Source organism: Capra hircus, chromosome 19 (genome assembly GCF_001704415.2).
Source record: "Capra hircus breed San Clemente chromosome 19, ASM170441v1, whole genome shotgun sequence".
Classification (NCBI taxonomy): domain Eukaryota; kingdom Metazoa; phylum Chordata; class Mammalia; order Artiodactyla; family Bovidae; genus Capra; species Capra hircus.
In genome coordinates this window covers 44,754,763-44,780,399 of record NC_030826.1, presented here as the reverse complement: position 1 = coordinate 44,780,399, position 25,637 = coordinate 44,754,763, and the positions used below count along the sequence as shown (strand labels likewise).

Genomic DNA, 25,637 nt, shown 5'->3' with positions numbered 1-25,637 from the left:
ACTCACCGCAACCAGAGAAACCCCGTGCACAGCAATGAGGACTCAGCGCAGCTAAAAATAAAAACATTCATTAATTTTAAAAAGGGGTTTAACAATGAGAATACTTTGCCTCTATATCCTTCTTTCTAATCTTCCTGATAAACAATTAACTCTGGTGAATGCACTCAGCAGTCAGACTCAGCAAGCCTAAAGCCAAAGACGGGGTGGTTTTCACTCCTGGACAATTTCAAAAGGGGCAGACCACAATGCCAACAGCCAGGCAGGTGGTTATTATTATCATTATTTTTTCTGAGAAGAGAATAGAGTTTATTAGAGTGGGAGACGCGATTAGAACAACAGGCTAGCTCAAGGGAGAGCCAACTCTTTTCAAGGGTTAGTTGCAAATCTTTATAGCCTTAAGAAGTGAGTGAAGTGAAGTCATTTAGTCATGTCCAACTCTTTGCAACCCCATGGACTGTAGCCTACTAGGCTCCTCCGTCCATGGGATTTTCCAGGCAAGAATACTGGAGTGGGTTGCCATTTCCTTCTCCAGGAGATCTTCCCAACCCAGGGATTGAACCTGGGTCTCCCTCATTGTAGGCAGACACTGTACCATCTGAGCCACCAGGGAAGTTCTTAAAACAGAGACAAATTCTACTGGAAGGGTGGTATTAGGATGGCTAGGATGTTATACTATGGGTAATTAGTGCAAAGCAATAGAGGAAAACAACAGAATGGGAAAGACTAGAGATCTCTTCAAGAAAATTAGAGATACCAAGGGAACATTTCATGCAAAGATGGGCTCGATAAAGGACAGAAATGGTATGGACCTAACAGAGGCAGAAGACATTAAGAACAGGTGGCAAGAATACACAGAACTATACAAAAAAGATCTTCAAGACCCAGATAATCACAGTGGTATGATTACTCACCTAGCCAGACACCCTGGAATGTGAAGTCAAGTGGGCCTTAGGAAGCATCACTACAAACAAAGCTAGTGGAGGTGATGGAATTCCAGTTGAGCTGTTTCATATCCTAAAGGAGGATGCTGTGAAAGTGCTGCACTCAATATGCCAGCAAATTTGGAAAACTCAGCAGTGGCCACAGGACTGGAAAAGGTCAGTTTTCATTCCAATCTCAAAGAAAGACAATGCCAAAGAATGTTCAAACAATTGCACAGTTGCACTCATCTCACACGCTAGTAAAGTAATGCTCAAAATTCTCCAAGCCAGGCTTCAACAGTATATGAACCATGGACTTCCAGATGTTCAAGCTGGATTTAGAAAAGGCAGAGGAACCAGAGATCAAATTGCCAACATCTGCTGGATCATTGAAAAAGCAAGAGAGTTCCAGAAAAACATCTCTTTCTGCTTTATTGACTATGCCAAAGCCCTTGACTGTATGGATCACAACAAAATGTGGAAAATTCTGAAAGAGATGGGAATACCAGACCACCTTACCTGCCTCCTGAGAAATCTGTGTGCAGGTCAGGAAGCAACAGTTAGAACTGCACATGGAACAGCAGACTGGTTCCAAATAGGGAAAGGAGTACGTCAAGGCTGTATATTGTCACCCTGCTTATTTAACTTATATGCAGAGTACATCATGAGAAACCCTGGGCTGGATAGAGCACAAGCTAGAATCAAGATTGCCAGGAGAAATATCAATAACATCAGATACGTAGATGACATCACCCTTATGGCAGAAAGTGAAGAAGAACTAAAGAGCCTCTTGATGAAAGTGAAAGAGGAGAGTGAAAAAGTTGGCTTAAAACTCAACATTCAGAAAACTAAGATCAGGCACCTGCTCCCAGCACTTCATGGCAAGTAGATGGGGAAACAGCGGAAACAGTGAAAGATTTTATTTTGGGGGCTCCAAAATCACTGCAGATGGTGACTGCAGCCATGAAATTAAAAGATACTTGCTCCTTGGAAGAAAAGTTATGACCAACCTAGACAGCATATTAAAAAGCAGAGACATTACTTTGCCAACAAAGGTCCGTCTAGTCAAGGCTATGGTTTTTCCAGTAGTCATGTATGGATGTGAGAGATGGACTATGAAGAAAGCTGAGCACCAAAGAATTGATGCTTTTGAACTGTGGTGTTGGAGAAGACTCTTGAGAGTCTCTTGGGCTGCAAGGAGATCCAACCAGTCCATCCTAAAGGAAATCAGTCCTGAATATTCATTGGAAAGACTGATGCTGAAGCTGAAACTCCAATAATTTGGCCACCTGATGAGAAGAACTGACTCATTTGAAAAAACCCTGATGCTGGGAAAGATTGAAGGCAGGAGGAGAAGGGGATGACAGAGGATGAGATGGCTGGATGGTATCACCAGCTCAATGAGTTCCAGAAAAACATCTATTTCTGCCTTATTGACTATGCCAAAGCCCTTGACATCTCTTGGGCTGCAAGGAGATCAAACCAGTCAATCCTAAAGGAAATCAACCCTGAATGTTCATGGGAAGGACTTATGCTGAAGCTGAAGCTCTAATACTTAGGCTACCGGATGTGAAGATCTGACTTACTGGAAAAGATCCTGATGCTAGGAAAGATTGAAGGCAGGAAAGGGGGACGAAAGAAGACAAGATGGTTGGATGGCATCACAGACTCAGTGGACATGAGTTTGAGGAAGCTGGTGATGGACTGGGAAGCCTGGCGTGCTGCAGTCCACGGGGTGGCAAAGAGTCAGACACGACTGAGCGACTGAACTGAACTGAACTAGGTTTGTTATTGCTTTTCTTCCAAGGAGCAAGTGTCTTTTAATTTCATGGCTGCAGTCACTGCCTACAGTGATTTTGGAGCCCAAGAAAATAAAGTCGGTCACTGTTTCCATTGTTTCCCCATCTATTTGCCAGGAAGTGATGGGACTGGATGCCATGATCTTCATTTTTTAAATGTTGAGTTTTAAGCCAGATTTTCACTCTCCTCTTTTATCTTCATCAAGAGGCTCTTTTATTCCTCTTCACTTTCTGCCATAAGGGTGGTGTCATCTGCATATCTAAGGTTACTGATATTTCTCCCGGCAATCTTGATTCCAGCTTGTGCTTCGTCCAACCTGGCGTTTCCCATGAGGTACTCTGGCTCAGATCATCAACTCCTTATTGTCAAATTCAGACTTAAAGAAAGTAGGGAAGACCACTAGGCCATTCAGGTATGACCAAATCAAATCCCTTATGATTATACAGTGGAAGTGAGAAATGGATTTAATAGACAGTACCTGATGAACTATGGACAGAGGTTCATGACATTGTACAGGAGACAGGATCAAGACCATCCCCATGGAAAAGAAATGCAAAAAAGCAAAATGGCTGTCTGGGGAGGCCTTACAAATAGCTGTGAAAAGAAGAGAAGTGAAAAGCAAAGGAGAAAAGGAAAGATACAAGCATCTGAGTGCAGAGTTCCAAAGAATAGCAAGGAGAGATAAGAAAGCCTCCCTCAGCGATCAATGCAAAGAAATAGAGGAAAAGAACAGAATGGGAAAGACTAGAGATCTCTTCAAGAAAATTAGAGATACCAAGGGAACATTTCATGCAAAGATGGGCTAGATAAAGGACAGAAATGGTCTGGACCTAACAGAAGCAGAAAATATTAAGAAAAGGTGGCAAGAATACACGGAAGAACTGTACAAAAGAGATCTTCACAACCCAGATAACCATGATGGTGTGATCACTCACCTAGAGCCAGACACCCTGGAATGTGAATTCAAGTGTGCCTTAGGAAGCATCACTACAAACAAAGCTAGTGGAGGTGATGGAATTCCAACTGAGCTATTTCACATCCTGAAAGATGATGCTGTGAAAGTGCTGCACTCAATATGCCAGTAAATTTGGAAAACTCAGCAGTGGCCAACAGGACTGGAAAAGGTCAGTTTTCATTCCAATCGAAAGGCAATGCCAAAGAATGCTCAAACTACCGCACAATTGCACTCATCTCACACACTAGTAAAGTAATGCTCAAAATTCTCCAAGCCAGGCTTCAGCAATACGCAAACTGTGAACTTCCTGATGTTCAAGCCAGTTTTAGAAAAGGCAGAGGAACCAGAGATCAAATTGCCAACATCCGCTGGATCATCGAAAAAGCAAGAGAGTTCCAGAAAAACATCTCTTGCTGCTTTATTGATTATGCCAAAGCCTTTGACTGTGTGGATCACAATACACTGTGGAAAATTCTGAAAGAGATGGGCATACCAGACCACCTAACCTGCCTCTTGAGAAACCTATATGCAGGTCAGGAAGCAACAGTTAGAACTGGACTTGGAACAACGGACTGGTTCCAAATAGGAAAAGGAGTATGTCAAGGCTGTATATTGTCACCCTGCTTATTTAACTTATATGCAGAGTACATCATGAAGAATGCTGGTCTGGAAGAAGCACAAGCTGGAATCCAGATTGCCAGGAGAAATATCAATAACCTCAGATATGCAGATGACACCACCCTTATGGCAGAAAGTGAAGAGGAGCTAAAAAGCCTCTTGATGAAAGTGAAAGAGGAGTGAAAAAGTTGGCTTAAAGCTCAACATTCTGGAAACTAAGATCTTGTCATCTAGTCCCATCACTTCATGGGAAATAAATGGGGAAACAGTGGAAATAGTGTCAGACTTTATTTTGGGGGGCTCCAAAATCACTGCAGATGGTGATTGCAGCCATGAAATTAAAAGACACTTACTCCTTGGAAGGAAAGTTATGACCAACCTAGATAGCATATTCAAAAGCAGAGACGTTACTTTGCCAACAAAGGTCCGTCTAGTCAAGGCTATGTTTTTTCCAGTGGTCATGTATGGATGTGAGAATTGGACTGTGAAGAAAGCTGAGCGCCGAAGAATTGATGCTTTTGAACTGTGGTATTGGAGAAGACTCTTGCGAGTCCCTTGGACTGCAAGGAGATCCAACCAGTCCATCCTAAAGGAGACCAGTTCTGGGTGTTCATTGGAAGGACTGATGCTGAGGCTGAAACTCCAGTACTTTGGCCACTTCATGCATATAGCTGACTCACTGGAAAAGACCCGGATGCTGGGAGGGATTGGGGGCAGGAGGAGAAGGGGACGACAGAGGATGAGATGGCTGGATGGCATCACCGAGTTGATGCACATGAGTTTGAGTGAACTCTGGGAGTTTGTGATGGACAGGGAGGCCTGGCGTGCTGCAATTCATGGGGTAGCAAAGAGTCAGATACGACTGAATGACTGAAGTGAACTGAACTCTGCATAGAAATTAAATAAGAAGGGTTGACATACTAAATAAACAGGTTGATAAACAATATATAGCCTTCACGTACCTTTCCCAATTTGAAATCAGTCCACTGTTTCAGGTCCAGTTCTAACTGTTGCTTCTTGACCTGCATACAGGTTTTGCAGGAGGCAGGTAAAGTGGTCTGGTATTCCTATCTCTTTAAGGATTTTCCACAGTTGTTGTGATCTACACAGTCAAACGCTTTAGCATAGTCAATGAAGCAGAAGTAGATGTTTTTCTGGAATTCTTTCACTTTTTCTGTGATCCAATGGATGTTGGCAATTTGACCTCTGGTTCCTCTGCCTTTTCTACATCTAGCTTGTACATCTAGAAGTTCTCAGTTCACATACTGTTGAAGCCTAGCTTGAAGGATTTTGAGCATTAGTTTGCTGGCATGTGAGACAAGTGCAATTGTGCAGTAATTTTAACATTCTTTGGCATTGCCCTTCTTTGGGTCTGGAATGAAAACTGACCTTTTCCAGTCCTGTGGTCACTGCTGAGTTTTCCAAATTTGTTGCCATATTGAGTGCAGCACTTCCACAGCATCATCCTTTAGGATTTGAAATAGCTCAACTGGAATTCCATCACCTCCAGTAGCTTTGTTTGTAGTAATGCTTCCTAAGGCCCACTTGAATTCACATTCCAAGATGTCTGGCTCTAGGTGAGTGATCACACCATCATGGTTATCTGGGTCGTGAAGATCTTTTTTGTACAGTTCTTCTGTGTATTCTTGCCACTTGTTCTTAACATCTTCTGCTTCTGTTAGGTCCATACCCTTTCTGTCCTTTATTGTGCACATCTTTGCATGAATGCAGGAGACCCAGGTTCAATCCCTGGGTTGGGAAGATCCTCTGGAGAAGGAAATGGCAACCTCCTTCAGTACTCTTGCCTGGAAAATCCCATGGACGGAGGAGCCTGGTAGTTTGCAGTCCATGGGGTTGTAAAGAGTCGGACACGACTGAGCAACTTCATTTCACTTTGCATGAAATGTTCCCTTGGTATCTATAATTTTCTTGAAGAGATCTCCAGTCTTTCCCTCTCTATTGTTTTCCTCTATATCTTTGCACTGTTCACTTAAAAAGTTTTTCTTATCTCTCCTTGATATTCTCTAGAAGCCTGCATTCAGATGGGTATCTTTCCTTTTCTCCTTTGCCTTTTGCTTCTCTTTTTTCCTCAGTTATTTGTAAGGCCTCCTCAGACCATTTTGCCTTTCTGAACATGCGTATTTCATGAAGGGGCTTGGGTAGTATATGCACCTTCATGAAGGGGCTTCAGCAGAGGGATTTAATATAGAATAACGGAAAATGTTGACAGAGTTCAGGTTTTAGTTGATAGAAGTCACAAAGTCAGAAAAGGTCAACATTATTCCTTATTTTTCCTTCAGGCTGGTAACTGAGCATGCAGTTACCACCCTCCACTTGGTGGGAGGAAGGGTGGGGATGTGGGGGTGAGGGGGGCAAGGGGACTTAGTTCCTGTAGCACAACTCAAAGATGTATATCAGATTATGTCCAGCCCTTGAGGAGGAACTAGGATTCTTGTTTCATAGCTGAATTATTGTTTCCTGATTGCAATCCTTTGTTCCTTTCAGATCATTAATTACTGAGACCTGTTCAAGGGTAAGCATTGTGGCCAGGCTTAGATCACGAAACAGCTTATGCAGAAAATGGCTTCTCTTATGTCAAAAAGCTATATTGAGTTCTTTTCCTCCTAGGACTTCCCCATATCCCCCCATTCTATCTGCTTACACTGGGACCTCAACCTTTCCAGAGATATGAGGGACATCTTCCCTGAAGAGGTGGGTGGAGCATAAGATCCCAGCAGGGATCAGCGGAGCTTCCTCCCAAGAACTGGTGTGTCCCCCATCCCCCAGTCCTGTAAAGCCACCCCAAAGTCCCACGGCCCTGCGTGTAGTGGTACCTCTTCCACACGCAGGCCCTAGTCTCACTCGATAGAAACCTGCTCGTGTTAAATGTCTCAAGAATGTCAGGACCCACCCCCCACCCCCACTTTTGACCTTTGGTTCTCTGTACCCCTCCTTTTTAAAAAAATATTTGGCTGCGTCAGGACTTCATTGGTTTGTGGGAGCTAGTTCCCTGAGCAGGGATGGAACCCCCTTCATTGGCAGCATGGAGTCTTAACCACTGCACCACCAAGAAAGTCCCTATTCCGATTCCATTTGAAAGAGAAATATCGCTTCTACGACGGAAAGCAAACAACCACAAGGCTACGTGAGAATAACTGCTTGAGCGAGTGTGGCGCAGGCATGATGGTAAGTTACTAGATAATGCCGGGGGACCTCAAGGTGTTCCCTTGATACAAGCTGTGCTTAAAACATACAGGCTTTTCCTGAGAAACGCCAGGCGGGACAGAAGCTCCAAGTTGGGCCTGGGCTCTGCCCATTTGGCTACACTGATTCCCTGGGGGAGGCAAAAATAGGGTAGGCGTTGGTCCCATTTTACAAGCGGGGAACCTTCTCTGGAGGCCAAGTGACGGCCCCAGTTCTACGCAGATGAGGTCGGGAACTCAGAAGCCAGGATCTCGCCTGACACAGATCCAGCGGAAGGCGGGCAGTGCAGCGGCAGGCGGGCAGTGAGGACGCATTCCGCCGGGGGCCGGCGGCCTTGCTTCTCCGTGCCCTGCTAGGGTACAGTGACCGTGAGCCTCCCAGACCACGTATCTACTCCGGGGCTGAGAATCCTCAGGCACGGGAGCGCTGGCCCCGCCCCGTAGCCCCTCCGGGCCCCACGATTGGCTCCACGGGCAGGGGCGGGGCCGGACGCAGAGCTGACGTTACGGCGTCAGGCGCCGCGGGAGTCGCTTCCTGTTGTCAGTGGCCGGGAGGCCGCGGCGTCCCATCCGAGGCTTAGGGGTTGCAGCGGCTGGCACTGCCCCCGCCCCCTCGCTTCTCCCTTCGGTGAGTTAAGGATCCGGGGCGAGGCGGGCAGCAGAGGGGCGGCGAGGCCGGGACGCATATGGGCAAGGGGACACCAGCCCTTTCCCTGAATCCAGACCCCTGGTTGCCTTGAGACTGCCTTGCTTCTGAGCCCTCACCCTTCCCAGCCCAAGCTCCGCGCCCCACTCCAACCCTAGCCTTCGGCCCGCTCTGCCGCTGCTGGCCTGTCCCCTCCATTTGCCACTCGTGACTTGACCCTAGGGCTTACCACCCGACCCCCTCCCCCCACCGGTCTTGCGTAAATGCAGCCTCATCCTTGACCTCACTGTAGCCCAGTTCCACCCCTGACCTTGACCACATGCCTCTGCTTCCCCCCAACCCCTTTGGCGATCCTCATGCTGCACACTAGCCTCGATTCTGGTTCGGTTCGCCCTTTTCATGATCAGCCTTCTTATCCTAATCTTACACACCCTCTGCTCAGCTCCCCAAGGTATGCCCATCCTGAACACCCCATCTCTGTCCCACTCTCATTTAAGACCCACCACCAAAGTAGATGCCCTGTTGAGCACACGCTTTTCTTTTTGGTAACTGATCTCAGCCCTTTCTCAAGTCTTACACACCTCTTGCCTTCACAGACTCAACCCCTCACTTCTTAGCCCACCATAGACTTCCTATCCATCTCCAACCATCAGAGGACACTCCTGTCCCTAAGTCTTTGCTAAACTGCCCGCGACTCTTGGTGCCCAGTTCTTAACGTCCTCACCCAATCTTACTAAAAATGAGGTCTCCTGCCCTCTCACCTCTGCTGTCCCCATCTCAGTTCTACACCCGTTTTTCCCTTAACCCAGTCCCCACTCAGTCTGAGAATTAGTGAAGAGTCCCCCTGCCAGCCTCACCAGCTGCCCCTCAACAGCCAAATGTCACTGCCTGCTGGGAACCCAGCAGTTAGACACTGAGGGGCTTGATGGGTACAGGCAGGGCTTCAGGTGGTAGGTTAAGTGTGGAGAAGTAGAGCTCCCTGCCTTGGGTCAGGGTCAGGGATATTTTGCCCAGGTGTCTGGTCCCCTGGACTTGCCCCCTGAAATTGTATGTCTAACATTCATATTAAATGACTTGTGCTGCTGCTGGAATGGTAGGTGTCACCAGATACCTGGAAGGTGAATAATGGCCGCTCACCTGGCTCCCACATAGCCTGGGGCAGTGGAAGCCATCACTTCCTGTTGGTTGGTTTTCTGGCCGGGAATAAGCTCAGGGAGTACCACTGTGTAGCAGTGTTCACAGAGCCGTGTCCATGAGTGTGGTCACTTGTTATGGACCTTCGCCGGGTGCTCCTGCCAGCTAGAGCTGAGAGCAGGCCTGTCCTGACACTGAACACAGGGAATGCAGTGGATGCCAGAGATGATGTTACACGTTGTGAGGAGCGTAGGTGAGAGGGCTCCCAGGGGGCTACAGGCGCGTACAGCGGCTGTTGAATCACTTCCTCTTTCTGCAGGTGCTGGATCTTTGAGTTTGGGCTGTTTGGTTACCCATGAACATGGGGAGCCCAGATATCTGAGTAGCTGAGGCAGAGGGACATTCCTGAGGCCCCACTTTCAGCATTTATCATCGCCTGGGCTTTGGGAGTACCTGGCTTTAGAGGCCATTTGGTAGCAATTTTAAAGGGTCCCCAATAGGACCTGTTGTCTTTGTTTGCCATTCCTAGTCTCTTTTTTTCATATTTATTTACTTATTTGGCTGCACTGAGTTCTAGTTGTAGCACGCAGGATCTTTTTAATTGCGGCATGCAGGATCTAGTTCCCTGACCAGGGATCAAACCTAGGTCCCCTGCACTGGGACCATGGAATGTTAGCCACTGGACCACCAGGGACGCCCTCTTGCCATTTATAGTCTTGTTCCTTTGAAAAGTTGAATGCTCTCCTCCCTTCAGTGTCCCCCTCGGCACCCTATTAAGGTGGCATACATTGAAATAGCTTTAGCCAGCTGGCAGGGTGGTTTAATGGAAGGTGTTCCATCCTGGCTGAGAACCATATACCTCAGCTTCCCTCAGCCTGTGAAATGGAGATTCGTGCCCTGAGCCTTATTTTTGTTTTATTCTTCTGTACATCCAGTAGATATTTTTTGAGCACAACTGTGTGCTGTGTGTTGCTCTAGGCACCAGAAATGCAATGGTGAATGAGTCAGACAAAATTCCTGTTATCATTCATTCAGAGTTAGTTGGTCCTTGCTGGAATCCTAAGGATGAGACAAGAATATGGGGCAGATGGGTGTTATTGATGGAAGGAAGGAAGAAGGAAAGAAAATTGCTCTGTCTTCACTGACTTCACATTTCTGGCCTTACTCACTAGCCTTTGGTTTGGGAATCACGGGGCTAGAAATTTCTCTTCCTCTAGCTGGCATCTGATGACTTCAAAGCCCGTTCCACACTCTCCCCACTCACTTCTCCTGCCTCAAGACACTTGTCCAGAAATGCAACAGTCTTCAGGTGGAAAGAGGTATACTTTACTCACTCAGCACTCACATGTCTGAAAGATCAGCTGCCCTTCTGAATCAGAAGATAACTTTGTCCTTCTTTTCCAGCTGTAAACCATGACTCATCAGTTCATACAGCAGCTGGATGGCTTAAATGCCAGACTGTTCTCAATAGCTCCGTACAGGGTTGGATTCAGGCCGTAGAGAGCAGGCTGTTGGGAATAGCTGAGAAGTCTCTAAGGAGAGGAGGCTGCTGTTTACTGATGGATGGAGTGTTTCAGAACTGAAGAAGCCCAGCAGTTCTTTCCTTCCTTTAGTGTAAGTCTCATCTAAGCCATTCTTTTCTTTTCTTTCTTCCTTGGTGAAGTGAAATTGGACATACATAGAAGGCCAGGCAGCATAAGAAAGAAAAGCAACCAGAACAGTTCCTTCCTGTGTGTCGGAACATTTAAGAAGAGACAACTGTGAAACCTGGGTACCATGGAAAGGACTTGGCCTCAGCTGGTTGGGACTACAGACTTGATGGGTAAGATTGTTTGAGTTTCTGAGTGCAAAGTTAATTATTACTTAGTTCCAAAGTAATAAGTTTTGCCTGAAACTCTTAGAATCAAAGACCTGAGACACTTTGATCTGGCGAAAGACACAAGACTTAGAATGAGGAAACCAAAGAGTTCTATCCCTACTGAGCCTCAGTTTTCTCCTCTGTAAAATGGGGATAATCACCCTTCTCTCACAGGATTGATTTAAGAATTACATGAGATTAGAGAAGCTTGAAGCGTTGAGTCCAGGTGAATTGATACTTGGGGGGAGAGGTAGACTTTTCAAGGTTAGGATTTGCCTAAGGGGCAGACAGAAGTCACCTTTTCTGTCAGACTCCACCAGTGGTGTTTGAAGAACCTTTTAGCAGTGTTCCCCACATTATCCCCTTACTCTTCTTAGCCTAGGTCTCTTTGCAGCCCCGCCCCGGCCTTTGGTTTGGTTTTTGGTGTCAGTGAAGAGTGTTCTGAGGACAGGAAGTGAAACCCGTCCCATGGGAAGGTAGACTGGGGGGCCTGGAGAGGGATGGAGTGCTGACCCAGCAGTCAGGAGACCGAGCCCCATTCTGGTTCCATCAGCAAGTTCTCATGGCATCACCCATCACACTCCTGCCTCTGAGCTGATTCCCGCCTCCCTGAGGCATGCTGGGGCAGACCCACATAGGCGGGGTGCTTTGGCTTCTTGCAAAGAAAGGTGTGCCCTAAAGTGTGGCATGAACCCCAAAGCCTCAGTCCTGTTTTGTGAATTATCAAGTGGCCATTGCCTTCTGAACTCCTCTGCGCTGTCATTCTGTAGCTTTTCTGACACTTGGTTTTAAAAGTGACGGGTACTTGTCTGGCCCTGCTCTGACCTCTCAGCATCAGTCTATGTGCGAAGAGACCCTTTCTGGCCTGGAGCACCTGCTTACTAACAAGGTTACCCTCCCCCCACACACACACCCATGAATATTATTTTCAGTTAATTCATTATGAAGCCTTAATGAACCCAGGCTATTGTTTGAGTTGCTGAGGCCTAAGCCTTTCCTGTCCTGACCTGTGGCTGGTTGAGGGAAGGGCAGCTGTGGGGCTTGAGGCTCCTTCCAGAAGAAGCAGGCCTGAGGGGAAGCCTGTGGCCGGAGGGGAGGCCTGTGGCCACTGGAATTACTGAAGGGGATCGGTGCCCAGGGTCTTGGAGCCAGAACACCTGGATTTGGCCTCCTGAGCCATACAAGTTGGCCTGGAAGGAACGTTGTCCAGAGGGACTGTCTGCAATACCGGTCCTTCCGCTTGGGGTGCTGGTGGCCGGAAACTGGACGCGGCCCAAGAATCCCTGTAGGTGGGAGGGGGAATGAAGTGAGGGTGAGGCGGTAAGACAGGGCCTGAGGTCAAGGGTTGCATCCTGTGGTCCGTCACGCCCTGACCAGGGCTGGCTCTGCAGGGGCCACCCTCCAAACCCCTCCCTCACTCCGTGTGTCTTCACTGGGGGAGGTCAGCTCTGGGTCCTGTTTACCCTCTGCCAGCTCCAGGGACCAGGCACTGAATCAGACCATCTCCCACCGTTAAGGGCCACGCTGCCTCTGTCACTTCCAGATGTCGCGCTCATGTCCTCCTGTAAACCTTTCCCTCCAGGCTGACCTCAGTGTCCCACTGCAGCCCCTCACCTGGACCCCCAAGGCCTCCCTGCCCCCTTGTCCCTCCCTGCATTCCCCCTCACCTACACCCACCTCTTCCAGAAGGGAGGTGATCATACTCCATCAGTCTGAGAGTTTCCCTCGAGCAGGTGTGACCCTTGTCCTGGCAGTGGGTGGTAGAGTTGGCCACTTACCAGCCCTGGAATCTTGGGAATTTCCTTTACCTGCATCAGCTTCTGTTTCTTATCTGTCAGACTAAGATAATAAAACACTCCCAGGGTGGTTATGAGAAATGAATGAGGTGATATATGTAAAAGGTACAAAACCCACTGAGCGTGCCTTGGTTTTAGTAACGTCTTTGGGCCGTGAGTTTCGGTTGATTGTTTTTTTGGATGCACCACATGGCATGTGGGATCTCAGTTTCCCAACCAGGGATTGAACTCACAGCCCCTGCAATGTGGAGTCTTAACCACTGGACTGCCATGGGACTCCCATGGGCCATGAGTTTTTGAGAGCAGAGACAGCAATAACCCTTTTTTCTTTTCTTTTTTTTGGTGTCCCCTCATGCTCAGTTGTGTGGCCACTCGAGATTTGTTTAGATGTGAGTGTGCCTGTCCCGTCCTGGTCTGTACAGGTTGCTGAGGTGGGACCAGGCAGCAGCCCCCTCAGGTTCAGGCCAAAGTCCCCACCATCCCCCAACATGCCACCCTTGGCCTAGTTGCCTCAGGAGAAAGCCAGCTGCCCCAAGAGATGTCTCTGCATACTGACTTGAGCTGCCTACACACGCTTATTTAGGCAGTGGCATCCTTTGCCTATAAATTTGAATGACCGCATCCCCTAGGGTTAGAGATACCATTTATCCTTGGTAAATATCAGGCCCTGTGCTTGGCGCTGTCCACACTCATAGTCGCCATCCAAGAGGTCTGATACATGCCCCAGTGTGCCAAGTTGGCTAGTGGCAAATCAGGATTAGAACCCATGTTGTTACCCTTTAGACATGTGCCTGTGCTGTTCAGGCTGGACCCTCATGGCCCGAAGGAGAAGCAGCGGCGTGGCAGGAGTGCCATTCCGTCTGAAGCCATGCCAGTTGTACTTTTCCCCACTGAGCTGGCCAAGCCTGGGCTAGGAGAGGAGTCAGGGGACAGTTGCAAGGCCCAGGCCCCGAATGTGAATTGTGAGCTGCTGTTTCTCAGCCCCTGTGGGTTCTTGGCGCCTTCAGCTGCAGCAGCGCCCTTGCACCCTCAGCTCTGTATCAGATCTGCCTTTCGTCCCCTGCCTTTTTGTGCCAGTGTTTGGTGTGGCATGAAGGGCCCTTTCTGGGCTTCTCTGGTAGCTCAGCTGGTAAAGAATCCACCTGCAGTATAGGACACCCCGGTTTGATTACTGGGTCAGGAAGATCCCCTGGAGAAGGGATAGGCTACCCACTCCAGTATTCTTGGGCTTCACTGGTGCTCAGACAGTAAAGAATCCACCTGCAATGTGGGAGACCTGGGTTCAGTCCCTAGGTTGGGAAGATCCTCTGGAGGAGTGCAGGGCAACCCACTCCAGTATTCTTGCCTGGAGAATCCCCATGGACAGAGTAGCCTGGCGGCCTACAGTCCATGGGGTCACAAAGAGTCAGACATGACTGAGCAACTAAGTACAAAGGGCCCTTTCTACCCGCCTTTTGGGACAGACCCACCCTTGGCACCCAGGGCTCCTCTCCTCATGAGGTCCAATCCATCAGCCTTTTTTTTTCTTCCTATTTCCTTCCTTAAAATCCACGCTCAGTTTTCACATTTGTATTAAAACTCCTCTCAGTTGCAGTTTGCGTAAGATAGGGGTGAGGTGTGGTGAAGACGTGGGCCGGCACAGTGATTATCCCTACAGCCGTGTCTTCTCTGCAGGTGTCATGTGAGTCTCTTGGGGAGCTGCTGCTGGAGTGGAGATGCTCTCAGGGGTGGAGAATGGACTGGACCCCCGGGCTGCCATCCCGGTAGGCAACAAGGGAAGATCAGGGTGGGAGAAGGGGTGCCTTGGACAGCCATGTCTTTGTTTTTTCTGACTTTGAAATGAATTAGCACTGTTTAGAAAGAGAAGCCTCGGGTTGAGAAAAAGTTGTACCCAAAAGATCCTGCCCAAAATCATCTTATTGGTGATAAAATGGGGATTTACATAAAACAATGGGGATTGAATATAGGTTATCTGAAGACCAAGGATTTCTCCGAAGAAGATATACAGATGACCAATAAATACATAAAAAGATGCTCAATATCATTAGATGTTAGACAAAGACAAATCAAAACCATAATGAGGAAAATAGAAGTAAAGTCACTAGTGTAGGAAACAAACATGGTTATCGGGGGATAAGGGTCGGGAAGGGATAAATTGGGAGATTGGGACTGATATACACACTAATATATATAAAACAGGTAACTAATAAGGACCAATACTTTGGCCACCTGATGCAAAGAACTGACTCATTGGAAAAGACCCTGATGCTGAGAAAGATTGAGGGCTGGAGGAGAAGGGGACAACAGAGGATGAGATGGTTGGATGGCATCACTGAATCAGTGGACATGCATTGGGGACATGTCTCCTTCTCCTTCACAAACTCCAGGAGATAGTGAAGGACAGGGAACCTGGCGTGCTACAGTCCATGGGGTTACAAAGAGTTGGACATGACTTAGCAACTGAATGACAACAACAATAAGCACCTGCTGTGTAGCACAGGTCAATAGTCTGTAATAGCCTTTATGGGAGAATAATCTTTATATATATAGTTATATATTTATATAGTTATAGTTATATATATAGTTATATATATATAACATTATATATAAAGTTGTATATATATAGTTATATATATATATATATACACACACACATCTGATTCACTTTGCTGTGCCCCTGAAACTAACACATTATAAATCAACTATACTCCAACAAAAATTTTAAAAATAAAAATTTTTCCAGTAAGGAAAAAAAAAGCCATAATGAAGGACTTCCCAGGTGGTCCAGTGGTTAAGACTCTGAGTTTCCATTGCAGTGGGTGTGGGTTAACTCCCTGGTAAGGGAACTAAAATCCCACATGCTGAGCAGTGTGGGGGGAGAAAAAAACCATATTGAGGTACTTCTTCATACCTACTAGGATGGCTGTAATGACAATGGCAGACAATAATAAGTGTTGGTGAGGTTGTGGAGAAGTTGGAATCCGCATCCCTTGCTGGTGGGAGTGTAAAATGGTATAGCCACTGTGGAAAACACTTTGATAGTTCCTCAAAAAGTGAAACAGTGTTACATACAACCCAGCAATTCCATTCCTAGGTATATACGGAAGAGAACTGAAAACATATGTCTACACAGAAACTTGTATGTGAATGTTCATAGCAACATTGCAGCTAAAAAGGTGGAAACAACCCAGATATCTATTAATTGACGAATGCATAAATAAAATGTGATATATCCGTGCAATGGGATATTATTTAGCAATAAAAAGGAATGACCTACTGATCCATGCTACTACACCGACTAACTTGAAAACATACTAAGTGAAAGAAGTCAGACACAACAGGCTGCATGTTGTGTGATTCCATTTATGTGAAATGTCCAGAAAATAGGCAAATCCATAGAAACAGAAAGTAGATCAGTGGTTGCCAGAGGTTGGGGGAAGAAGGGAATAGTGAGTGATTGCTAATGGGTACAAGGTTTCTTTTGAGGGCAATGAAATGTTCTAAAATTAGATAGTAGAAATGGTTGCACAGTTCTGTGAATGTACTAAAAACCACCGAGCTGTGTGTTTTAATGAGCGGATTTTATGATATGCAAATTATTTCTCATTAAAGCTGTTCTGACAAAAGAACATTTAACTTTTCAAAGAACATTAACAGGGATTGTGTTGTCTAAAATAAAAACCAGTGAGATATTTGTCCATAATCCTGTCACCTAATAATTCAAACCAGTTTTTCTGTAATCCCTTCCAGTCCTTTTCCAAACCCTTAGGTAATTTTGACATATGTACTTCTATTATGCTAGAACAATCTTAACTCTGTATTTCCAGAGGACTTTATGTATGTTTAAATATAGGCTTTCTCTAGTTGCAATGTGCGTCGGCTTCTCTAGTTGTGGCTCACGGGCTCTTTTTAGTTGCCCCAAGGCATGTGGGATCTTAATTCCCTGACCAGGGATCAAACCCTGGCTCCTTCTTCTGAATCCAAAGGTGGTTTCTTAACCGCTGGACCACCAGCGAAGACTCCTGTTTATTCATTTAGCAAACATTTACCGAATATACATGCCGAGAACCAGGACCATTGTTGAGGGCATGAGGATGAATAAAAAGCTAGTCCTGCCCTCAAAGAGTACCCCCGCTCCAGTGCTGTGAATCACAAGGTATTGTTTCTGTATAACAGATAGGAAATTGAGGCTCAGAGAGGTTAAGCGGAATATCGAGGTGACCCAGCTGGTGACTACCAGAACTGAGCCTAAACCCAGGCTCTGACTGCCAGGTCTAGGATCTTTCTTCCTATAAACCATGCTCCTGTTTCTGGGTGTTTTTATTGTTCTAACACAGCACTTTTTGCCTCTTAACTTATTGACTCTCTGTGGAATGTTGGTCATATGATTAAGATTGGTAAAATCTCACTCCCGCCCTAGATGAATTACTTCAGCTCCCATATCTGTAACTATAGTGGAGTCAGTACTTAAACACAAGGTTTATATGGCTGTCAGCTCACTGCTGTTTGGTTTAAAAAGCAAGCAAACAGGCCCTGGCAGTCCAGTGGTTAGGACCTGGTGCTTTCACTTCTGTGACCTGGGTTCAATCGCTGGTTGGGGAATTAAGATCCTATAAGCCTCGCAGCATGGCCAATAAATAAGTACATAAATTTAAAAACTGAAAACCAAGCAAAAAAAACCCCACAAATATCTTTGCAATAATTAATAATAATCGCAACACTTCTCAGTGTGATTTTTTTCTTTTTCTTCTTTCTCTTTATTTTCTACCATTAGCCCTACTAAATTTTTTCTTTTATTTTTAATTAAAAATTTTTGATTTTCTTTTTTTAAAAATTTTAAAAAAGAAAAAATTTTAATTTATGTATTTGGCTGCACTGGGTCTTTGTTGCTGCATGCAATATATTTAGTTGGGGCATCTGGGCTCTAGCTCCCTGACCAGGGACCCCTGCATTGAGAGCGCACAGTCTTAGCCATTGGACCATCAGGGAGGTCCCGGCCTGTCTTAGTCATGTTGCAGAGATACACGGATTTGTGCTTGCGTGGGGACCCATGTGTTTGGCAACAAGCAGAATGACATTGCAGGGGTCGCCGCAGGAGCCTCTAAAGACCTGTGTTGTGTCTGGCGCTGCCCAGGTCATCAAGAAGAAGCTAGTGGGCTCCGTGAAGGCGCTGCAGAAGCAATACGTGTCCTCGGACGCAGTGGTCACGAGCGAAGACGGAGATGCCAACAGCATGTGCAGCGCCCTGGAGGCCGTCTTCATCCACGGCCTGCATGCCAAGCACATCCGCGCCGAGGCCGGAGGGAAGAGGAAAAAAGGCGCCCACCAGAAGCCTCTGCCTCAGCCCGTCTTCTGGCCTCTCCTGAAAGCTGTCACCCACAAGTGAGAGCTGCTGGGTGGGGACGGGGTTCACGTCGGAGTGGAGCTTCAGAATGTGGGGCTCCGGGCTCTTCCTTCCAGGACTTTTCTGTGGAAAGCCACAGGGAGCCCCGTGGTGTGGAGAGGAGATGGCCCAGAGGAGGGTGGTGTTAGCCCAGGCCTCAGTGGACCCCTCAGGCAGTGGCCCGGCGCAGTGTCGAGCCCCAGGCTGGGCACCCTGAGTGGAAGCAAGAGCTGTCTTTTTTCCATCCTCTGGCAAATTCTGTAGTTGCAACAGAAGCTATGTGGCCTGCAAAGCCTAAAATCTTTACTGTCTGCCCCTTTCCAGAAATTTGCTGACCATGCCTGAGGATGTTTGCATATTTGTGTGCTAAGTAACATACTTGTAAGGAGGTAGGGCCTTTTTTTTTTTTTTCAATTTAAGAAGAGCAGCCTCCAACCAGAGCGTCTGAATGTGTGCCCTGAGACATTTGTCTTGTCTGCCCTGCCCTGAACCGCCTGGGCTTTGGAGCAGGCAGCTGGCATGGAGCCTCTCTGGTCTATTAAATGCCCCTGGTGTCTTGTCAGTCCTGCCCCAAGGAGTCATGTCAGTCTCCAGTCTTCCTTTTTGTGCCTCCTGCCACTGCCCTGTCTCAGGCTCTCACCTTAATTCTGGGTGGAAGTGCCTTTCTAAGTGTCCCCCTTATCTCCTTCTGTCTTTTCTTCGGTCAGTCGGCCAGCCTTTAGTGAGCTCAAGCTGACCCGAGCTCCATCCCTGGGTTCTGCAGAGTATGGTCAGTGCTCCTGCGGGGGAGCCATACACTGGGGATGGTGTAGTCAGAGGAGGGGCATTTACAGCAGACACACATTTTAGGAGCTGAGTTTGGTACACATGGGGCCAGGACGGAACACCCTGCCCTGAAGTCTGCATAGCTATGGGCGTGTAGCTTTTCTGAGCAAAACCCTGTAGCCATCTGTCAGGCTGGGGTCTGATTCACTTGCCTGGGGCCCCGGAACCTGTATCCTGGTCTCATTCTCTACAGAGTTCTAATGCACAGCCAGGTGTGGGTACCATTGCCCCATTCTGCTTCCCCCATTTGATACTCAAGACTCTGTATTATTACCTCGCCTTGCAATCGGATCTTCCGCTCCTCCTCCCCAGGCTGCAGCCAGAGCTCCCCACTCCTGTTGTAGTCTGTTGCTCTTCTCCCCTTTATGCCTTTTTCTCCATCGGTCTCTTACACCTTGGAAGTTCCCCTTCCGCCTTTGCCTCTTGAAATCCCTTAAGGCCCAGCGCAGAGACCCCCTTTCTATGGCATTTTTCTTATTCCAACCCAGAAGTGATTGCTTGGCCCCCACCACAGTGCTGCTAACAATAGGGCTCACCTCAGTATGCCCTTGAAAAGTCATTACCTAGACCGAGGGTAGGGACCATGTCTCGACCCTGTGTCTTCACAGCTCCAAAGACCTTGCCCTGGGGGCTCAACAGACGTGTCCCAGATGAGCAGATGTTGTCGGGCCGGACAGATAGTTGTCATGAAAATGGAAATGATCCTTCATGATACCAGCCTAAGAACACTGGGGGTTATAGCTGAATCTTTCTGAATTTCCCTTTAAATGCTGTCATCCAAGAATTTTTCATGCCTATGTATACTTGCAGTCATTGTTCTTGGCTCTTGCTAACCAGTAGATAAAATGACATCTCGGTGACTGGCAGTCGTTTCTTGAAATGTGTCTGTTCTCCATCTTCCCAGACACATCATCTCAGAGTTGGAGCACCTGATCTTTGTGAGCACGGACGTCGGCCGCTGCCGGGCCTGGCTGCGGCTGGCCCTCAACGACGGCCTGATGGAGTGCTACCTGAAGCTGCTGCTACAGGAGCAGGCCCGCCTGTGCGAGTACTACCAGCCCACAGCCCTGCTCCGCGACGCCGAGGAGGGCGAGTTCCTCTTGAGCTTCCTTCAGGGCCTGACGTCCCTGTCCTTTGAGCTCTCCTACAAGTCTGCCATCCTCAACGAGTGGACGCTCACCCCACTGGCCCTCTCGGGGCTCTGCCCACTGTCAGAGCTCGACCCCCTCACTACCCCTGGAGCTGAACTGCAGCGGAAGGAGTCCCTGGACTCCATCTCCCATTCCTCGGGCTCAGAGGACATCGAGGTCCAGCACTCAGGCCACAAGATCCGACGGAGCCGGCAGCTCACTGCCTCCTCCCTCAGCCTGGACACGGCCAGTTCATCCCAGCTTTCCTGCAGCCTCAACTCTGACAGCTGCCTCCTCCAAGAGAATGGCTCCAAGAGTCCAGACCGTTCCGAGGAGCCCATGTCCTATGACTCAGACCTGGGGATGGCCAATGCCGATGACTCGGACATGTCTCTGCAAGAGTGAGTTCCCCTCCCCCACCCCTTCCCCTTCCTTCCTGCTTCTCTTCTTGTTCTCCCGCCCTTCCTGGAGCACATGATTGCCTGTCGCTGAGCTCAGGATTTCTTGTTAGAAAGACAAACAGAGGTCATAAACTCTCCCTCAGGGACCAGAGTTACTGGGAGCTGTACCTGGAGACAAGCTGGGGCTCGTGGGGAGAATGCATAGAATGCATTTAAAAATATATATTTATTTATTTATTTGGCTGTGCCAAGTTAGTTGCAACACTTGAACTCTTCCATCTTCATTGTGGTATGCAGGATCTTTAGTTGTGGCATGGGAACTCTTAGTTGTGGCATGTCAGATCTAGTTCCCTGATCAGGGATCAGACCCTGGCCCCCTGCATTGGGAGCATGGAGTCTTAGCATGGTCCAGCAGGGAAATCCCTGGAATGCCTTTAGATGGGGCTTAGAGCTGGTTCCAGCCCCAGCTCTGTCCTAGGTGACCTGTGACAAGTTAGTTAGTCTCTCTGAGTTTCAATGTCAAATATCATTGTCATCTTCATCGAGAGAGAAGGAAACCAATAGTTCAGAGCTCTGTGTACAATTTCCGAAAAATACAGTGAAGCAGAGTGCACAGCGTGATCTTCTGGGACCTCATGGAAGGTCTTCTGGAGGACATAAAACCTAGGTGATGCCTGCACGGGAGTGGCAGGCAGATGGGGACGAGTGAGTGTGTGGAGGAGGAGGACATAGAGTAACAAACTTGGCTGGAAACAGGAGCCTGGGCAGAGCCTTCCTTCATTCAGGCTTTTTAACATTGATTTTTGATAATCTATTTTTATAGTTAAAAAAAATCTAAAATGTGTACAGTGAAAAATCTCTCCCACCCCTGTAACCATAAATATTAATTTCTTACATATTTTTCCAGTGTCTCTAAATCCAGCTGTAGCATGCGTGAATATATAGATTTGAACTTTTTCTTTCTTATTTCTTTTTTTTTAATTGAACTATAGATGATTTACAGTACTGTGTTAGCTTCAGATATATATATCCTTTTATAGATTCTTTTCCTTTATAGGTTATTATCTTTCTTATTTCTTTTTTGGCTGCGCTAGTCTTCGTCGCTGCACATGGGCTTTCTCTAGCTGTGACGCACACAAGCTTGTCTGGTTGTGGCACATGTGGCTCACGGGCTCTGGAGCGCAAGCTTAGTAGTTGGGGTACACGGGCTTGGTTACCTCATGGCATGTGGGATCCTAGTTCCCCAACTAGGGATTAAACCCATGTCCCCTACATTGAAGTCAGATTCTTTACCACTGGACCACAGGAGAAGTCCTTTATCTCTTGTTTCTTATTTCCCCACTTCTTTCCACAAAAGCTAGTATAAATTATAAATATACCATTCTATAGCTTACCAGGGCTTCCCTGTGGCTCAGTGGTAAAGAATCTGCCCACAATGTAGGAGACCCAGGTTTGATCCCTGGGTTGCAAAGATCCCCTGGAGAAGGAAATGGCAACCCACTCCAGTATTCTGGCCTGGAGAATTCCACGGACAGAGGAACCTGGTAGGCTATACAGTCCATGGGATCACAAAGAGTCAGACACGACTGAGTGATTAACACACACACATATACCTTATTTGGGAGATCTTGTCATATCGGAGCTTCTTTTTCTATTACATATTTGTTCACTGTATGAATGTACCTTAGTTTATTGAATCAGCCCCGCGTTTAATGGACATTGGAGTTCAGGGTTTCTACAGATAACCTGTGAATGTGGTCCTTTAGCTCTATGCGAGTTCTCTCTGTTCAGTAAATTCCCAGAAGAAAAATTACTGAACCAAGGGGTAGATTAATTAATGATTTTTATAGATGTTGCCTATCTACACTTCATCAGGGGTATGCCTGTGTCCTCTCAGCCTTGACAACAGAAGGTATTAGCAAACTTTTGGATGTTATCTCATCTGATAGGTAAAAACGGTAGCTGTTTATGAAGCATTCCCTCTAGGTAGGACTCATTTTTCCATCAACTGTGTTAGGACCTTCCTTCCACAACTGCTGTCCCCACCCTCACCCCCACCTTGGTTCAGGTCTTTACAGGGCTTGTAGGAATCACACCAGGACTGGGTGTCCTGGACTGGCCCGGAAGCAGATCCAGTTTCAAGCCAGTTCTACCACTTACAAGCTCAGTGGTGTCCTGCATATTACTAACTCTTTTGGAGGTTCTGTTTATCTTTTTTTTTCCCCAGAGTATAGTTGATTTACAATGTTGTGTTAGTTTCTGCCGTACAGCAAAGGGATTCAGTTGTACATATACATCTATCCACTCATTTTTATATTCTTTTCCCATATAGGTCATTAGAGTATTGAGTAGATTTTCCTGTGCTGTACAGTAGGTCCTTATTGTTACTATAGTTACTGTCTCATTGCTTCTTTATCTTTAAAATGGAAATTCCCTCATAGGGCCGTTTGAAAGTCAAATGAGATGCCCATCAATCAGTTGCACACATAAGAATGTGTGGTAGTTCCCAGAAACGGCTTCTGAACTTTGAACACATCAGATGGAATTTTCATGTGTCCAAATGGAAGGATTAGATATAATGTTCTGAGGAGTGACCCCTGCCCCAGAGATGGCAGGGCCCGAGGCGTGCCTGACTGTCAGCCACCTGTCCTAGCCTTTGGTGCTTCTCCCCCCACAGACCAGCCAGGCTTCTCTCTGTCATGTGTCTTGCCTTTATCTTTCATGTGTCTTGTGATTGGAAAATTCCAGCCTAAGGTTGTTGAATCAGTGACCATCCGCCCTCCTTCAGGGGAAGTGTTGTCCTGGGTATTCTGGGGGAACGGAAGGGAAGATGAGGTCAGGAAGTGTAGACCCAGACTGGACAGTGATGTGGGGAACCAGATACCACACACACGCAGAAGCAGCCATCACCACCGTTCTTCGAGCATCCACAGAGACCAGCGTTTCTTGGAGTGTACGTTTTAAGGGAGATTCTCACCAACACTTAAAGAGTTTACTTACGTTAATGTGTTACTGAAATGTATGTGACTTAAAATTGGGTGTAAACACATTGTGCTTAAACTCTTACATCTATGAAAATCAGAACATCTGCAAATTGGGAATTCCCTGGTGGTCCAGCGATTAGACCTCCATGCCTTCACTGCTCTGGGCCCAGGGTTCAATCCCTGGTAGGGGAACTAAGATCCAGCAAGCTGGGCTGTATAGGAAAAAACAAAACAAAGCTACATATCAGACCTGAAATGCAAAACCCATTTCAAATGAAATTTATCAATGTTTGGCAGAAACCAATCTACAGTTTACCTTGTGAAGAGATTAACTGGCTCTCACAGCCTCTTTTGCATTCGTTAGGTCTGAGTTATAATTATCGCTGAGAAGCACAGGTACAGTCTAGTGGTAAAGAGTGTGGACTCAAGAGCCAGGCTGCCTGAGTCCTTCATCAGCCAGCTTTACCAACTCAGGCAAGTTAGTAAACCTTTCTGACCTTGATGTCCTCATCTGTAAAATGGGGGTGAGAATGCATCAAAGGAATGCTGGGGCGATGCAGCGAATAGAGATCTTCAAGCGTTTAGAACAGTGTCTGACTCAGCATGCGTGCTGGTGGTGTGATTTTACTTTTGGGTGCCTGTGACATCAGCTCTGCTTGTCCCCATATCCACTGCTGAAAAACCTTGCTTAGTAATATTTGTCAGAGGTCACCGTCATGAGGCCTTCCCTTGGGGGAGAAATGATTCTTGAGTATATGTAGCCCACCTCTGTGCCTTTATTAGTGGCTCTTGACTGCCAAATAGTACCGTGTATCACCACCATAGTTGGCATGTTCAAGAAAACCACAGGCTCAGAATTGCTTATGAGGAATCCTTTATAAGGTAACCATTCAGATTCTCCAGGCCATGCTTTTTATTTATTTTACACATGTAAATACTCATAATACATATATTTTCCCACCAGATTGCCCTCTAAATGAAAGCACAAAGTTAGAAACTTCAAATAGAAAGTTTTTGGTAAACAGGGCCTTGCACCAGACCCCAGTGGAAGGACTGTAGCAGTTTCACAGTTTCATTTCTTGGTTTTTCTTTTTTTCACTGTTTCATTTCTATGTTGTATTTTATAAATCCAAATATAAAGCTGTCAAAACGTATGACAGTTTTCTTTCTTTGCCTTTGCTTCACGATCTCATCTCTATCGCTTTATCCCACTTGATGTACATGCCTCTTATTCTCACTGGATCCTGAAGACTGGTACCAGTTCTGATGAAGCACTGTGAACTTGATTTCACCTTGCCTTTAGTTTTGATTTGACAGAAGCTCTAATTGATCACACAGGCCTCTTGCCGTTTAGTGGCATTTCTCTAGGCATTAAATCACTCACTTATTCTAACACGCCATCCATTCTTCTCATTAAAATCTTTTTTCTAGATCAGGATTCATGTCTATTTGATAACCATTTTGGCAATGCTAGTGAGTGTTTCAATAAATCTGCTCCTTTGCTTACATTTTTATGTTTGTGTACAGGGAGGCTAAGCAGCCTAATCAGTGATAATGAGGTTAGTGTTTATTGAGTACTTATTTTGTGCCAAACCCTGTACTAAGCACTTTACCTGTATTATCTCATTTAATCTTTGTCAGAGTCATAAAAGATGGATGCTGTTACCACATCTGTTTTTCAGATAAGGGAATTATGTCTGTGAACTTCATGTTCACATTGTGGGGCCCACAGCCACGTGCTAACCAAGGCCAGGTGGACTCAGGGGCCCTGCTCTTAATCACTCACCACACCACCTCCTGGGAGCCCACAAGGAGTTGAGACCTCACAGAGGACCTTGTGAAAACTCTGCCTCGCTAGTTCATTTTGGATGAGGCCCCATTCTGTCCCAGCGGTTTGGACACATACAATTGGTTAGCAAATGTCCCTTCCTCGTTTGCTGGTGGAAACTCCCCTTTTCTCTCCAGAACTCATCATTGCCTTCTC

At 46.8% G+C, this 25,637-nt stretch overlaps 1 protein-coding gene across 2 annotated transcripts in view; it reads left to right on the top strand.

The window, feature by feature from the left end:
* Nucleotides 8,021-25,637, top strand: part of PLEKHM1 (pleckstrin homology and RUN domain containing M1) — a 56,777-nt gene continuing 39,160 nt past the window's right edge. Inside the window, exons 1-5 of one of the 2 annotated variants that reach the window (XM_018065267.1) lie at nucleotides 8,021-8,124; nucleotides 10,940-11,098; nucleotides 14,605-14,693; nucleotides 18,065-18,312; nucleotides 20,043-20,669. In XM_018065267.1, coding sequence (XP_017920756.1) covers nucleotides 14,646-14,693; nucleotides 18,065-18,312; nucleotides 20,043-20,669 — 923 coding nt within the window. In that variant the 5' untranslated portion in view covers nucleotides 8,021-8,124; nucleotides 10,940-11,098; nucleotides 14,605-14,645. The remainder of the gene's footprint in view (nucleotides 8,125-10,939; nucleotides 11,099-14,604; nucleotides 14,694-18,064; nucleotides 18,313-20,042; nucleotides 20,670-25,637) is intronic. The other variant, XM_018065268.1, reaches the window with a different exon arrangement.